Raw genomic sequence first — 17,327 nt, 5'->3', positions numbered from 1 at the left:
TGTATATATATATATATATTCAAAAATACTTGGTAATACCTCTCTGTCCGTCTGTGGAAATGACTCCAGCTTCCGAACGGAATAAATAAAATAATAAAATTTTACTCAAACGTACATTATGTCTTCGGAACTTCTTGAATTTAAAATAGACTATATAGGTACACAATATGGTATAGCCCCCATATAACGGTACCTCGCTATATCCCGTATTTTGATGGTTTTATTGACTTTATTAATTGGAAATGTTTCAAATTTCGTATTTAAAAATCCTAATGAATGCTACAGTCTATGAGATAAAATTACCTATGTAGGTCGACGACTTCGCATGGACCTCATAAAACGGTAGCTTCCGACATTCGGTATTTTGATGATTTTAGCGATATTATTCATCGGAATTGTTTCAAATTTCGTATTTGTATTTCGTAAGGGGTACTACAGCCTATGACAGAAAATTGATTTATTCTGAGCAGGTCAACGTCTTCTTACTTTATTCTGTATTTTGATGGTTTTAGCGATATTATGCACCGAAATTGTTTCAATTGTAGTATTTTATGACAAAGATTGTCTATGCGTGTCCCCGTTTTTGGATATCTCCTATATAACGGTTTTTACTTAAGCGGTATTTTTTGAAAAATTTCATGTTCCTTCCAAATGGTGGAGATTATTAAAAGTTCGACCCGGCGAATTTAGCAGCTTTTTCACTTGTTTTTTTGTTATTATACCATACTACTACCATACGAAATACTCATGTCAGACCCAAAAAAGTACATAGGGTAAGTGTGCCTAAGCTCGGCTTGTCCCAGTAGTCGGCACTTTTTATTTTTAAGCTCAAATAAATGAAACAATTACAACTAAATGTAAACAAAAAAATTTGTTTGCTTCGAATATAATGTCAGCTATCTATGTGTACAATTTCGCTAAGAAAAGATGATTTTTTCTAATAAAAACTAAAATTGAACTGAACAATCCATATTCTTAAAAAAGTACAATAAAGACTCCAAATCAGTTTAACTAAACAAAAATATAATATTTTAATAAAGTAATTTATTATTATTATTAATTATCCTTACAAAAAAATCGGTATGCTGACTGTTGGAATATGTCATACCGACAATTGGCAAGTGGTGGCGACTACTGGCAAAAAAGCATTATTATAATAAAACTCCAAATTTATAAAATTTAATAAAAACTTACTAAAACTTTATTTATTATTACAAAAACTATACAAAATAACGAATCTGAATAAATTAACTTTGTAATAATTGAAAAGTTTCACTCAGAATGGTGAACGATTGAAAACGGGAAAATTCTAAAAGTGCCGACTACTGGTACACTTACCCTATATTCTTGATGAGCGTAAAATTCTAAGCCTATTTTGCGATGTCCGTCTGTGGTAATCACGCTATCTTTCGAACGAATTGAGATAGAAGGCTAAAATTTTGTGTATTTTGTCAATAGGCAGGTATCGAAAATGGGTCATGTCGGTCCACGTTTTTGTATAGCCTCCACATAAATATTTGGTACTTTGATGGTTATTTTTAGCGACATTATAGAGCGAAATCAATTTTCAAATTTGGAATGACAAAAATCCATTTATACAGGTCCACTTTTGAAGTGGTATGGACGTGTTCTGGGACACTTTTTATGATCAATCGTACTCCAAATAAATTATATACGAAACATTAAAGATAGAATTCTTGATCTAGTCTTTTCATCGCTTGTAAACGTATCTCAGTGTAGATCTTCGCCATTAGTTGAGCTTGAAGACAAATAACATCCTACTCCATTTCTAAATTTAGAAATACAAGACAATTTATTACAACTATTTTCTGAAGAACGGCCAATAAGAAAATAAAATTTTGGCATAACGCACTTTTGAACAATTGCAACTTGCATTATCCAACAAAAATTGGGATTATAGAGGAAATTTAAATGCACGTGTGTCATACTTTAATAATACTTAAAATAATGTATTCTCAACATCAGTCCCAGTTTTAAAATTTAGTCCTGAGGAAGGACCTGCTTGGTCTACTTCTTATTAAATTACGAAATATTAAAAGTAAATTATTTAAAAAATTCAAAAAATACAATTCTACTATTAAATTATTCCAATTATTCTAAAGCTAGAAGTAAGTACAACGCCGAAATTTCAAAGTGTTACTCTAAATATTTATCTAAAATTAGAAAAGACTTTAAGTCAAATCCCGAAATTTTCTACAAATTTGTTATTAAAAAAAAGTCCGACAATTCCCTGGTAGTATGAAGCTTGGTAATAAAGAGGCCTCTACCTCTGTTGAAATTGCAGATATGTTCGCTGATTTTAATTTAATATATTTATACTTTTAATTCTAATTATTCTTATAACATTAAAAATTTAAACAATTTTCCTCTAATTGCTCATACTGAGGCTGAAGTGTTGAATGGTTTAACTTCTTTGTAGTACTGCTGCTCCCCAGGTCCGGACGGTGATCCTTCTAACATTCTAAAAATGTGTGCATTCGAATTTTACATGCCACTCACTAATATTTTTAATGATTCTTTTGCTCACGGTTATTTTCCTTTGTTTTGGAGATCTAGCTTTATAGTACCTTTACATAAATCTGATAGTAGAAATGAGATTGAAAGTTATAGGGGAGTTGCAAAATTCAGTGCAATCCCAAAACTTTTTGAACTTTTAGTTTCACGAAGAATAATTAATTTTTTTACTTATCATTTCTCCATATCAGCATGGTTTCGTCAAAGGAAGGCCGACTTTGATGAATCTGATGGAACTAACATATCATGTATACAGAGGGTTTTCTACCAGTGCATTCTGGTGTTCCTCAAGGTAGTAATTAAGGTCCTTTGCTTTTGCTTTTATCTTTAGTTCTATCTTCCATCGGTAATTCAATTTTCTAAAATCTTAATGTTCGCAGACGTTGTTAAACTTTTTGTAATATCGAGTCAGACGTCCAAGCTTCATATTTACAAATTGATCTACACTCTCTTGTGAAATGGTGTGATGTTAACGGAATGTCGCTTCATCTCAAAAAGTGTAAAAAATTATTCTTACATAGATCACGTCCGTTTTCCTTTGACTACTTAATAGCTTCTTACAAAATTAATAATATTGACTCTTTTGTTGATGTTGGCGTTATTTTAGATGGTAAACTGCGCTTCAATTTGCACATCGAGTCTTGTGTCAATAAAGCGAAATCGTTGTGAGGGTTAATAAAACGCCGGTCTAAGGAATTCGACGATCCGCATATGACTAAACGCTTGCTTGTCAATCTGGTTCGGCCTACATTAGAATATGCTTGTGTATTATAGAGCCCTTATTATAAATGTTATTCAAATAAAATCAAATCTGTACAAACACAGTTCGGAAGCTAGAGTCATTTCCACAGACGGACAGAGAGATATTACCAAGTATTTTTGAATATTTCTCTTCTCTTTTTAGGAACAGCAAATAATACTACTGTGTTGTATAAGCTTTGCAGTTTAGACCACGAAGAATATCGCTTTCCTCTTTTTTGTTTTATATATATATATGTATATATATATATATATATATATATATATTTGAGAAAATTTGAAAAAAATTGAGAAAAACCTGGAAAGCGATTTTCTTCGTGGTCTAAACTGCAAAGCTGATACAACACAGTAGTATAATTTGCTGTTCCTAAAAAGAGAAGAGAAATATTCAAAAATACTTGGTAATACCTCTCTGTCCGTCTGTGGAAATGACTCCAGCTTCCGAACGGAATAAATAAAATAATAAAATTTTACTCAAACGTACATTATGTCTTCGGAACTTCTTGAATTTAAAATAGACTATATAGGTACACAATATGGTATAGCCCCCATATAACGCTACCTCGCTATATCCCGTATTTTGATGGTTTTATTGACTTTATTAATTGGAAATGTTTCAAATTACGTATTTAAAAATCGTAATGAGTACTACAGTCTATGAGATAAAATTACCTATGTAGGTCCACGACTTCGCATGGACCTCATAAAACGGTAGCTTCCGACATTCGGTATTTTGTATTTCGTAAGGGGTACTACAGCCTATGACAGAAAATTGATTTATTCTGATTTATTATATATATATATATATATATATATATATATATATATATATATATATATATATATTTGAGAAAATTTGAGAAAAAACAGGAAAGCGATTTTCTTCGTGGTCTAAACTGCAAAGCTGATACAACACATTAGTATTATTTGCTGTTCCTAAAAAGAGAAGAGAAATATTCAAAAATACTTGGTAATACCTCTCTGTCCGTCTGTGGAAATGACTCTAGCTTCCGAACGGAATAAATAAAATAATAAAATTTTACTCAAACGTACATTATGTCTTCGGAACTTCTTGAATTTAAAATAGACTATATAGGTACACAATATGGTATAGCCCCCATATAACGATACCTCGCTATATCCCGTATTTTGATGGTTTTATTGATTTTATTAATTGGAAATGTTTCAAATTACGTATTTAAAAATCGTAATGAATACTACAGTCTATGAGATAAAATTACCTATGTAGGTCCACGACTTCGCATGGACCTCATAAAACGGTAGCTTCCGACATTCGGTATTTTGTATTTCGTAAGGGGTACTACAGCCTATGACAGAAAATTGATTTATTCTGAGCAAGTCAACGTCTTCTTACTTTATTCTGTATTTTGATGGTTTTAGCGATATTATGCACCGAAATTGTTTCAATTGTAGTATTTTATGACAAAGATTGTCTATGCGTGTCCCCGTTTTTGGATATCTCCTATATAACGGTTTTCACTTAAGCGGTATTTTTTGAAAAATTTCAAGTTCCTTCCAAATGGTGGAGATTATTAAAAGTTCGACCTGGCCGAATTAAGCAGCTTTTTCAATTGTTTTTTGTTATTATACCATACTACTACCATACGAAATACTCATGTCAGACCCAAAAAAGTACATAGGGTAAGTGTGCCTAAGCTCGGCTTGTCCCAGTAGTCGGCACTTTTTATTTTTAAGCTCAAATAAATGAAATAATTACAACTAAATGTAAACAAAAAAATTTGTTTGCTTCGAATATAATGTCAGCTATCTATGTGTACAATTTCGCTAAGAAAAGATGATTTTTTCTAATAAAAACTAAAATTGAACTGAACAATCCATATTCTTAAAAAAGTACAATAAAGACTCCAAATCAGTTTAACTAAACAAAAATATAATATTTTAATAAAGTAATTTATTATTATTATTAATTATCCTTACAAAAAAATCGGTATGCTGACTGTTGGAATATGTCATACCGACAATTGGCAAGTGATGGCGACTACTGGCAAAAAAGCATTATTTTAATAAAACTCCAAATTTATAAAATGTAATAAAAACTTACTAAAACTTTATTTATTATTACAAAAACTATACAAAATAACGAATCTGAATAAATTAACTTTGTAATAATTGAAAAGTTTCACTCAGAATGGTGAACGATTGAAAACGGGAAAATTCTAAAAGTGCCGACTACTGATACACTTACCCTATATTCTTGATGAGCGTAAAATTCTAAGCCTATTTTGCGATGTCCGTCTGTGGTAATCACGCTATCTTTCGAACGAATTGAGATAGAAGGCTAAAATTTTGTGTATTTTGTCAATAGGCAGGTATCGAAAATGGGTCATGTCGGTCCACTTTTTTGTATAGCCTCCACATAAATATTTGGTATTTTGATGGTTATTTTTAGCGACATTATAGAGCGGAATCAAATTTCAAATATGGAATGACAAAAATCTATTTATACAGGTCCACTTTTGAAGCTCTTAATGGGTACTATATCCTATGACTGTGCAGGTCCTCGTCTTCGTATAGCCACCATATAACGGTTTTCTTTTAAGCGGTATTATTCGACGAAATTTTCTTTATATTTTGCAATCCACAATGCTATGGAGGGTATATTTAATTTGTCATATACAATGTATATATACTGGATCATCGTAAAATTCTTGATTCAGCGATGTCCCTCTGTATATCGGTCTGTTATAATCTTACTTGCTTACTTTTCGAAGTGCCTTTTCAAATGGTGGAGGATTAAATGATGGAGGATCAATAGGTAGTGCTATATGGGGACCATTATATATAGATTTAGATTTCTGCAAACCTGAAGCGCTAAAATAAAAATTTGATTGGAAAAAATTTTTATAGCTTCGAGTTACTTTAAGTCTGAATGCGAAGTACCAAAAACAAAACTAATATTATTGCCGGGAAAGAATACTAGAAATTGCGGCATAAAATGGAAAACGACGAGTGACACTTGGCAGGATTATATAGGGGGTATATCTACTTCAATATCAATCATTCTAGGAATAAAATATACGTCTGTGCAAAATGTTACGTTATATTTTGCGCCTCTGCTGGACAGACAGACTGTTTTGATGGAAAAAGTGTACAAATCCAAACTAGTGCACAGTACGGAGGTAGCTGCGTCTTCGCTTCCAAATGAACTAACACAGACATATGTGACTTAAAACACGGACCTAATATTGTTTTATGACAAATCTCCAACAAATACGAATCCAAATTGCTAAATTAAAGTCCATTCAGTTGGAACTAGAAGCAGAGACGTACAAACTGTCAATAGACAACTTTAAATGGAGGACAAAACAAATGCTGGGGTTATAATAAAATTTGATTAGAACTTTTAAAATGCCCAATTCACAATATTCTTAAACAAAAACAACAAAAATACAAAAAACTGGTAATTAGTAAACTGTCTGAACTTGAAAAGCAACATTTTGTAGCAAAGTATATATTTTTAAACAGAGAAGTCTATTTATATATATGTAATTCATGAAAGAGCCACCAATCCTCATCAGTTCCCTTGTTTTTTGTCTAGGTTATTCTCCTAAGGAGTTATTTCAAAAATAAATCCTATGACAAAAAACTTTTTTTACCCAAATGACGAGAAGAGAAACCAACGAATTACATAAAACTAAAATTCTTTTGAAAAATCTTCTAAATCTTAAAATTTTAAAAATAACACCTATGACAAAAAACTTTTTTACCCAAATGGCGAGATCGTAAGCTCAATAGAAGAGAAACCAACGAACTACATAAAACTAAAATTCTTTTGGAAAGTCTTTTAAATCTTACAACCGCACATATAAACATTTTCATCTTTCTCCACTTGTTATGCTTTCGTTTTACATGAACGAAGTAGCATAACCATGTAATTTGTCTGTTACAACGAAAACCCCTTCGTCGACCGTGCAGTTTCTATTAACGGAACAGTGTTGGCATGTTTGTTCGGGATACCATAGTATTTTGTTGTTGCAAAATGGTCAGGCTTAATCTCATTATAATTGTTCCCTTGTTATACCCTCCACCATTCTATGGAGGGTATATTAACTTCGTCATTCCGTTTGTAACTCCTCGAAATATTTATAATAGACCCCACAAAGCATATATATTCTGGTTCGTACAATTCTAGGACGATCTAGCGATGACCGTCCTTCTGTTTGTTGTAATCACGCTATCTCTCGAACGAATTGAGATAAAAGGCTAAAAGTTTACATATATGCATAGTTTACTAGTAGGCAGGTTAAGTTCGTAAATGGGCCATGTCCGTCCACGTTTCGAATAGCCCCCATATAACGGTACCTCCCGATATTCGGTATTTTCATGATTTAAGAGACATGATTTACCGGAATTATTTGGATGGTTGCAACAATATTATTCACCGGAATCGTTTCAAATCTCGTATTGGAAGATCTTAATGGATACTACAGCCTATGATAAAAAAAATGAATATATGTTCACGTTTTCGCATATCCTCTATATAATGGTACATCCCGATATACGACATTTGGATGATTTTAGCGACATTATTCACCGGAATTGTGTTAAAATTTGGTATTTAAAGTTCGTAGTGGGTACTACAGCCTATGACAAAAAATTTCGTAAGCAGGTCCACGTCTTCGTATATGGAGACTATAAAAATAATAATAATAACAATTTTCATTCAAGTGGTAGCTCACGGAAGTTTTTTTTTTTAAGTTTCAAGTTCCTTCCATATGGACGATGGCATTAAAAGTTCAGCTCGGCCGATATTAGCTGTTTTTTAATTGTTTTTGTCTGCGATATTCTCCCTAGGAGTTATTTTAAAAATAACTCCTATGACATTTTTTTACCCAAGTGACGAGATCGTAAACTCAATAGAAGAGGAACCAAAGAATTACATAAAACTAAAATTCTTTTGAAAAAACTTCTAAATATCACAACCGCACTTATAAACATTTTCATTTTTCTCCACTTGTTATGCTTTCGTTTTACATGAACGACGTAGCATAACCATGTAAGTTGGTTTTGTCTGTTACAATAAAAACCCCTTCGTCGACCGTGTCCTGTCTATTAACCCTTAATAGCCTGAATTTTTTCTTTTCAATGAAAAAATTTTATATATTGTATTTTAGGACCCTTAACAACGTTTGTTCTACGACTTTTCACAATTTTGAGTTTTGGACATTTTAGGGTAAGATTTGTGTGTTGGTTCTTTGAAGAACCACCAGACACTCCTTTGACAAGTAAAATGCATATGGTTTATATATGAAATTTTTTTATTTTCATTCAAATTATATATATTTCAGTTCATTTATTCAATGTTTTGTATGATATTCTAGAAAGCAATTTTTTGTTGATTGGAAATATAATTCTACCTCAAATTTAATGCAATACACTGTTGTTCTAGATGTGCAATTGGGCATTTTACAACGAGGTTTGCCTGTTGTTAGGTATTTCGGGAAGTGCCCAACATTATCAAACCGCACGTCACTAGGCGGCATTACTACCCGAACTCGTTTTGGCACATTTTATGGGGTCTCACATCCTCCAGTGTTTCTTGGACGTCCTTTCCTTATGGATTGTGTGCCAGATTTTACTAAAACTTTGCTGACGTCTACGATAAATTCGTGCAAAGTCAGCATTTTATCTGTACGAGGAGATGAAGAGAATTGGCGTTTATATAAAATCTATCATATGGTATATAAGACGATTTGTCCATTTGCGTGACTTTATTCTTATGCGGCTTCTACCAAAGCACGAATCCATAAGATCAACACCTCCCATGTACTTGTTGTACTCGTGGATTATCGCAGGGTAATTATCGATTGGGTAATTTTTCTGGCAATTTGCAGCCAGGAATTCGATTACGTCGAACTGTTCCAAGCCCATAGATTCCCTGGGTCCGTAAATAAGACAATAAAGGAATAGTTGTGTAATAGTTATCGAAGAGAATTCTGTAGGTCTTGAAAAGCGGAACTTTACGAGCAAGCCGCACCACAACAAGAGAACAGATGAGTATTGGCGGCTCTTCCCGAGACCTAGGTATTCCCTGCCTTACCTCCTGGTAAACATTACCATCGTTCTCCACTAATAAAAACATTAAGTTCGGCCGTGCCGAACTCTCAATAACCTCCACCATTGGGTAAAGAAAACATTTTTATATAAAAGTACCTGAATTCAATCGTGTTTCACTTTATTAAAGTTTTTTTTTTTATTAAAGTTTTTAAAAAACCATAAAGCGAGTGAGGCCGTTATATCAATACCGGAACTCTATAGAAAATTTTATATTTCAAGGATTGTCATCTATCAAATATTCTTCGTGGCTAAATGTGACTGTGACCGCCGAATATCGGTGGTTATCGTTATATGTGGGCTATAGGAAAACGGGAATCTAAATATTCAATGTTCTGCCATCGGAGCTAGAACCTATTACGAACTACAAGTACCATTTTTTGAGAAAATCTGTGGGAAAATGTGGCATAAATCATCAAAATACTGATAATCCAGAGGAACCGTTATATGAGGGCTATACAACAACGTGGTCCTACATATACAATGTTTAGCCACACAAGCTAGAACCCATTATGATCTTCAAACAACAATTATTAGACAAATGCGAAAATCACCAACATACCGAATATTGGGATGTATTTTTATATGGCGGCTATACGAAAACGTGGACCAATATATCTCATTTTCAATACCAATACCATCCTACATACAATACAATTGTTCTGCCAAATGTTGAAGCTCTACGTCAAATAATGAGGGCTGTATCGTGATATCAACAGTCGGGCAGACAGGCGGACATCGTTAAATCGAATTTAAATTTTAAGCTGATCATGTTTATATATACTCTATGCATTGTATATGCAATCATTCCTCATACAAGTTGTTGTAATGGTTGAAATAAAAACAACAATCACTCACAAGTTATGGAAGACATTATAAATCCTAAGCCATGCAAACCGGCAATTTGTTCGATTGATTACAGCTTCAAGAAATATTATTAGATGTAAGCTACATAGTTCACTTTAGTTTGTAAACTTTTATTTGATAAAATAATCAACATAGTCAAAATAGCAAAATGTGATTATTATCCAATGATAAAGCTTTTAAGTTGGTGATTTGTTCTTGATTGTGGCAATGGGCAATCGCAAACTCGTGCATTTAGGTTGGTCATGTATCTATCTTTATATTCGGTGGTGTTGCAATTTACGTGGTTGTGTTTACTTAATTCAGCAAATATTTGGCGTAATATAGTTGCCAATCGAAAACAAGTTAGCAATATGCATTTTAATTTTTGAACAATTTATGGAAAAAATGGACATTAGTGGTTCTTGAAATCAGAAGTTTTGGTTTTATTCCAATGGCCACTTCTACCTCATACGGTGGGATTCATTCTTCCCTTTTGCAAAAGCAAATGTCTTTCAAGTCTTCAGTAGGACATCATGGCCAATTTACAAAAGTTGATGATTTGGAAGCAGTTGAAACTGGAAATAATGACGCAACTTCATCGCTCGAATACAAAAATGTAAATCTTGGGAAATATGTATGTTCATTGATGGTGATATGGTAATTGTAGTTTTTTCATAGCATGCTTGGGGGGAGGTAAAGTGAATGCAACCTCTTTTATAAAACTTAGCAGTGCATTAAACAATACATTAAATGCTGGAAAACAAATATAAACAGAAAAGATACTAATCAAAAATACTACTTTACTTTATAGCTTCCTTTTTAATTTTTATTCTAACTTACTCTCCCATAAATAACTGCATACAATATACTTTATTGATAAATGTGGATATTAGTGTGTTATATTGTATTGTCATACAAAATGGTAGGAAAGGCCTGGAGGAGAATAATTCCCTTAAGCATGAAATTCTTTGATGAGTATTATAAAAATCCAATTAGAAAAGTTTGTCAGTTATGACGTGGAGAATATTTTGATAGTCATCACATAATGTACACGGTAGAATCAAGAAGGTAAAGTCATGCAATAATATGTTTTTATGATTAATTTTCTATGTGCCTGTATTGCTTCGAATGAATGAATGTTGAAATTTATAATTATATTTACAAATTTTGAGGAAAATAAATACTTTTGTTCCGGAATAATCTGTGACGTTACATTCATATTTCTCGATTTTCTCATAAATTTATATATTGTGGAAGGGTGTCAAATCAACAAAACAACTTGTGGCATTTGTTATTAGTATATTTGAATTCATAGGAGTCTTGCTTCAGAATAGTACATTTAAAATTTAGTCAACCTGCCCTAACTTTTATTGATTGTAAAACTTTTTAACTCTCAATACCTCTGAACGAAAAAACCCGCAATTATGTAAGTTGGTCAATTAAATTACGAAATAATAATCATGAAATGTTCCACGATGTTGTTGACAAGGGCGCTCAATAGTAAATTTCTTGTTATGAGTTATCCGTATTCCCATTTTTTCAATTAAATTGTCTCTACAGAATGTTGGGTATTCAGCTTTTTGTATATTGATAATTTGGTATTTAGAAGTCGTAACAGGGGAAAAAATTGTCTATATAGGTCCCGGTCAATTTCTTTGCAACTAATCGAATACCTGATGTTTGATCCTATCAGTTTGCATTTTAACAGTTGACAAGTCAAATTTTTACGAGTCAAGGTTGGTACCCACCCACAATACCCGACTCCGCTGTTTAAAATGGAACTTGATAGAATATTAAATTCCGACTATTTAGAAATTATGGAGGGTATGTTAAGTTTATCACTCCGTTTGTAGCACATCGAAATATTCATTTTAGACCCACCAAAGTGCAAAATCGAAGAAATAGAGTATTTTGTATACCGTAGTTATTTATTAATGTAAACCAGTAAAGAAAGGTCGAAAGTAACAAATAAGCGCTTATAGAGGGAATTTATGTGAAGTAGATCATACCAACTATGATGGTTTTTTGAAGGCATATTATGAGTTTGTACCAGTTATACTTTGAAACCGAAAGGAACTAATATACATAGTAGAGGTAAATCCTACTTTGAATCGATTTCGATATTTCCGTCTGAATCAGATGAAGATATATAAAATTTATATATTATGTTTGGTTGAACTGGCGATCTGCACTTTCATTTACCACTTCAAGAAGAAGATTAAGCGAGTAGATGGTGATGGGATCTCATCGATTGTCAATTGGTCTATGTCGATGTCATCATCGATAGGGTTGGGCATATTCCCAAGCAGTTAATGCATTGGCAATCCTTTCCAGTACATTTAACAACCTATTCATTCTCTCTGTGTCTAGATCTAAAGAAGAATGTTTACCGGTGTCTCTCGATTGATGGATTTTGGCTATCTTTCTGTTGGTTTGACGTTTATTTGTGTGTCGAATATTGTTGTTCTGATGTTGTGAATTTCTTTTTTTTTGACTTTTTGGTAATGCGGCTTTTTGGTTTTCGGTTTTTTATACACTCTACCATACATAGTATGGAGGGTATATAAAGTTCGTCATTCAGTTTGTAACTAATCGAAATAATAATTTTGAACCAAACAAAAAATATATATATATTCTTGATCAGCGCAAAATTCTAAGACGATTTTGCCCTGTCTGTCCGTTCGTCTGTTGTAATCACTCTACAGTCAAAACTAATTAAGATAGGTAGCTAAAATTTTGAATAAATCTGTCTTTTGTCTGCAGACAGGTCAAGTTTAAAGATGGACTATATCGGTATTGTGATGATCTTAGCCACATTTTCAATGGAATTGTCTGAAATTCACACAAGGAGTTCCTTGTGAGTACTTTATCCCCTAAAAGCGAATTGTCTATATAGGTCCACGATATCGTATAGCCCTCATATAACGGTACACCCCGATATTCGGTATTTTGATTATTCTAGCCACAGAAATTCCAATCGTGGAGTTTTTTACTCCTGAAAGAGAATTGTCTCAATATATTCGGTATTATATAAAGTTCAGTGCCGTTACTACAGTCTATAACACTAATTACTTATGCAGGACCACGTCTTCGTAGATATAGCCCGCATATAACGGTCTTCATTTGAGTGTTATTTTTCGAAGAATTTTTTTGTTTCTTCCAAATGGTGGAGGTATAAGAAGTTCGGCCCGGTCGGACTTAGCTGCTTTCTTACTTGTTTTTTATCAAACTTCTTGTTGTTTAGTCTCTTACTGCCGTTGCTTTAAGTTCTGTTACTTTTTTGTTTGGGTGATGTATATATTGATCAATAATGATCAAAAATAGCTTTAATGGATATAAAAAGCGAAAACAAAAAAGATGAAAAGGGTGCCATTAAAGGTATGACATATTAGTCAACGTCATATCATGTGAAACATATACACTCCGTTCTACTAACAACTGACTAGAAGTGCATTTAATTTAAAACTTAGTCATGGTACCCCTTATATATTATCTTTTTGTTAATTTGTAGTTAATTTGGGTGTGGAGTATTATTGTTCTGTTGCTTAGAAGCACAGTATTGTGCCGAGCACCGCATATTCTACAAGTACTCGTCCACATGCAAATTGTGGTATAGTGATTTATTTCCGAGGCAGTTTTTTCTAAATTTTGTGTTCATACGTTCATATTGCTTCTTTGCTTAAAATCTGGATAAATCTAAAAATATCGCATTAAGAAATTCGTATATTATGGTAGTTTACATCAAACTTTCCGTCTGAAAAAAGGTAGGTCGCAAAAGCGTAAAATTCCTCACAATAGTTGTCCGATTCTCTAGCAAATGGAACATTGCTGATTTCCTCTTGTTCCCAGAATTTTTCCATATTGAGCTAATGTCATCGTCTTCTACTAAACAAATTTCATTTGCTTTTATTGGTCCACAGGTGTACCATATAAATTGAATTTTAATCTAACATGTTTCCTTATATGTTTTTCTTAATGTCTTCCAATATTATTTGTCTGTATTTGCATATGTATTAGAAATAGACAAGGGATTCTCTGCGATCACTCAGAACCTCTGCGTTCACTTGTCTGTATTTGCATATGTATTAGAAATAGACAAGGGATTCTCTGCGATCACTTAGAACCTCTGCGTTCACTTGTCTAGTAGAAACGAAAGAATAAACACACGGCCTCTGTCGCCACTATCACATACCAAAAGGCCTCTGTCGCCACCCCAATTACTGAAGGTAATTTATTGTCGAAAAGAAAGAATCACCAATAAAGCATGAATTTAATGTAGAAATAATACTAATTATTCTTGTGTTTTATTCTTTGCTATTTTCTTTCTTTTGCACATCACACACGCGTATCACCCGCACCTTACCAAACCTCTCACCTACATTCTCCTACCTACCTCTCGAAGCCATTCTCCCCACTCCCCTGAGTTAAACATTGGTCGCATCGAGCCGGATTGAAGCCATCACTTGCTCTTGCTCCCTCGTTTGCATGAAGAAATCATCGGATTATCTCTCATCATATCATCAACATACATAAGACTAAAAATCAGATACTTAAATTCAGATCTCTATTTGAAGTGAGCTACCCGTTTTTGTTAGTGCGTATGTTAATTGTTTTTATTTGGAAAAAAAAACATCGTATTGGTCGAGCTTCAATCACCCTTCGCGTGTGTTATTGTAATTCGAATACAGTCCACTCTTGTTGCATTAAATTGCATTTGTAGTACTGATCAACCTACGTTGCGTTGATCATACAATTGCCTTTCGTTTGGAAACAAGTCAGTTGGTCGACTTATATTAACACTTCTTGTGTTAATTAAGTGCATTCCCCTACAACAAGTAGTTCTGTCGTTGTGAAAATAATTAGCTTTCTTTATACTGATCATCCGTTGTCGCGTTGATCATACAAAAATATTTGATGCTCTTGCTCTGCTTCGTTCATTATTTCCATTTCTAACTCTCATTTCAAATGTTGAACCCTTTGTGAGAATATAAAGTATTCCCCTCGCTGTTGCTCTACTCCCTCGCCTTAGTTGAAGAAAAATTTGCATCACCACAGCATACATGCACATTCTTTTATATTTGGTCGTTTGGTTTATTTGTTGTTCAATTTCTCACCAACCAAACATTCGCTGTTGTTATCCCCCTTCACGTTTCAAAGGTTGAGCCCTTTAATGAGAATTGTTTGTTTCTAATTAGCAATAACAACACACTTGTAATAACAGTGCATCCATCTGTCGATTGGTTATTTTGTCGTCGTCACCAACGCGCATTTATTGTTGTTGCAATTCTTCTTCGTTTGTTTCTAACCATCGATCAATTCTCACTTGAGAATTTGCATTGCCAAAAATTGCAACAAAAATACTTCATCATTCCACGCGCCCTTTTTAGCGTCGGTTTGATATTCAGTAAAAATAACAACAAAGTGTTTCGATCTCCAACACTCACTGTTGGATCGTTTGTGGCGTCGCTTGTTGTGTGGGTGCGTAGCTGCTTACGCATAGTCATTTCTCTGCCGACGTCGCTTGTGTTTTATTCCTCTTTGTGCGATATCCGTTGTTGGTTCGGCACAGTGGGATAAAACAGCACAAATTGTGAATATTTTGTATTTAATTTTAGAAATTATTTTTAGATAATTTTCTGAAATACTTTTGATTGGTAGTAGGGTTTTTGGAATTTTTGGACAAATTCACCCCACATTCGGCATTCTTTGCAGGCATATTTAGCTACATATATTGTTGAAAATTAATCGGGTTTTCTGGCTAGATTTGAAAAATTTGTAAATATTATTTAACATTGGGCTGAACAATTGCAACCTAGTAATGTTTTTGGAATTTTTGGACAAATTCACCCTACATTCGGCATTCATTGCACATATTTTAGCAACATATATTCGTTGAAACTTTTCGTTTTGTGGCTTTTCTGGAAATTGTTTAGGCAATTTAGTAATAGTTGTTGGTACTATTTGTTAATCTCTATAGAGTTCGGTTGCTTTTTGGAAGAATAAACTCTATTTTCTGTATAAACTTGAAAACAAAAATAACAAATTTAGCATTAAATATTTCGAAGTTACTCTATTTCGAACGACACGTGTTAAATCTTTGTATAAATCTTTGTCGTGCAGTTGGTAACATTTTTTGGAAACCTGTCATAAGTACCCTACAGTTGGCATTACTAAATCAACTATTTTCCTAATTTTATATTGAATCAATTTAAGTAGAAACTTAAGACTAATTTTTAATTACAAGTAGTTCTGTCATCTTGGAAAAGTTTCTCTCCACTTTTCTGCTTTTTAGCTCTACTTTAATTCAAAAATTTCTTCACCCCGCAGATTTTCTTCCGCAGTTTCGGAGCTTTTGTGAATTGTTTCAAAATATGTTTTTGTGGGCATTCTAATTTGCTTTGAGAGTTAGCCGTCCTTGTTCGAAATTCCAAATTTATTTGTTATTTGTTCCAAATTCTGTTGTTGTTAGCCAGCTTTCTTTTAAAATTCGCTTTAAAATGTCGATCACTCCCTTTACCCGTTTCATGAGAGCCGCTGACATTGTTCTTAAAAGCGTAGCACATTTCGAACAAATAGAAAAATCAACACTCACAATATTCAATCTGAAGATTCGCCATGCAGAGATTAAAGAATTGTGGGATAAGGTTTTGTGCACTTATGATGAGTGCAAAATCTACCTTAAGACATCTGAGAGTGCACAGGCTAAAAGCATTGATGCCGTTGAGGAAAAATATAGCACGGCTTGCCTTGCATATCTTCGGTGTTTATCCCCCATTAACAGACATCTTGATCGACTCAATTCATCTACAAATGAAAATGGCTCTCCTACTACAGCTCCTCGGTTCTCACATTCTCCTGAACATTCACGTGCGCTTTCCATTAATTTGTCTCACAATTCTAATATAACGCCATCTTCAGGATTTCCGTCAAAGAAATCTATTTTGCCGGTGTCTGTGCAGAACACTACTCCACCCGTTCATGGTTCCTTCGAATCTTCTGACAATAACAGTTGCTCCAATCCGCCTTTCGATAATCATTGTTTCATGTTGCCACCTGTTGATATCGAAGTTTTTGCTGGTGATTTTGTGCCT

At 33.4% G+C, this 17,327-nt stretch overlaps 1 protein-coding gene across 8 annotated transcripts in view; it reads left to right on the top strand.

Annotated features, from left to right (window-relative positions):
* Positions 1 to 10,499: 10,499 nt before the first annotated feature.
* LOC109613610 (uncharacterized) overlaps positions 10,500 to 17,327 on the top strand; it is an 873,804-nt gene continuing 866,976 nt past the window's right edge. For 2 of the 8 annotated variants that reach the window (XR_009342989.1, XM_059126777.1), the window contains exon 1: positions 10,508 to 10,870. Coding sequence is in view for 7 of the 8 variants with exons in the window: in XM_059126777.1 (XP_058982760.1) it covers positions 10,688 to 10,870 (183 nt within the window). In the remaining variant the exon portion in view is untranslated. Of the gene's footprint in view, positions 10,894 to 17,327 lie in introns of all 8 variants that reach the window. The other 6 variants (XM_059126785.1, XM_059126784.1, XM_059126783.1 and 3 more) reach the window with 6 other exon arrangements.

Source organism: Musca domestica, unplaced genomic scaffold (assembly GCF_030504385.1).
Source record: "Musca domestica strain aabys unplaced genomic scaffold, Musca_domestica.polishedcontigs.V.1.1 4, whole genome shotgun sequence".
Classification (NCBI taxonomy): domain Eukaryota; kingdom Metazoa; phylum Arthropoda; class Insecta; order Diptera; family Muscidae; genus Musca; species Musca domestica.
Note: the sequence above shows the minus strand (reverse complement) of the source record. Positions and strands in the feature narration are given on the sequence as shown.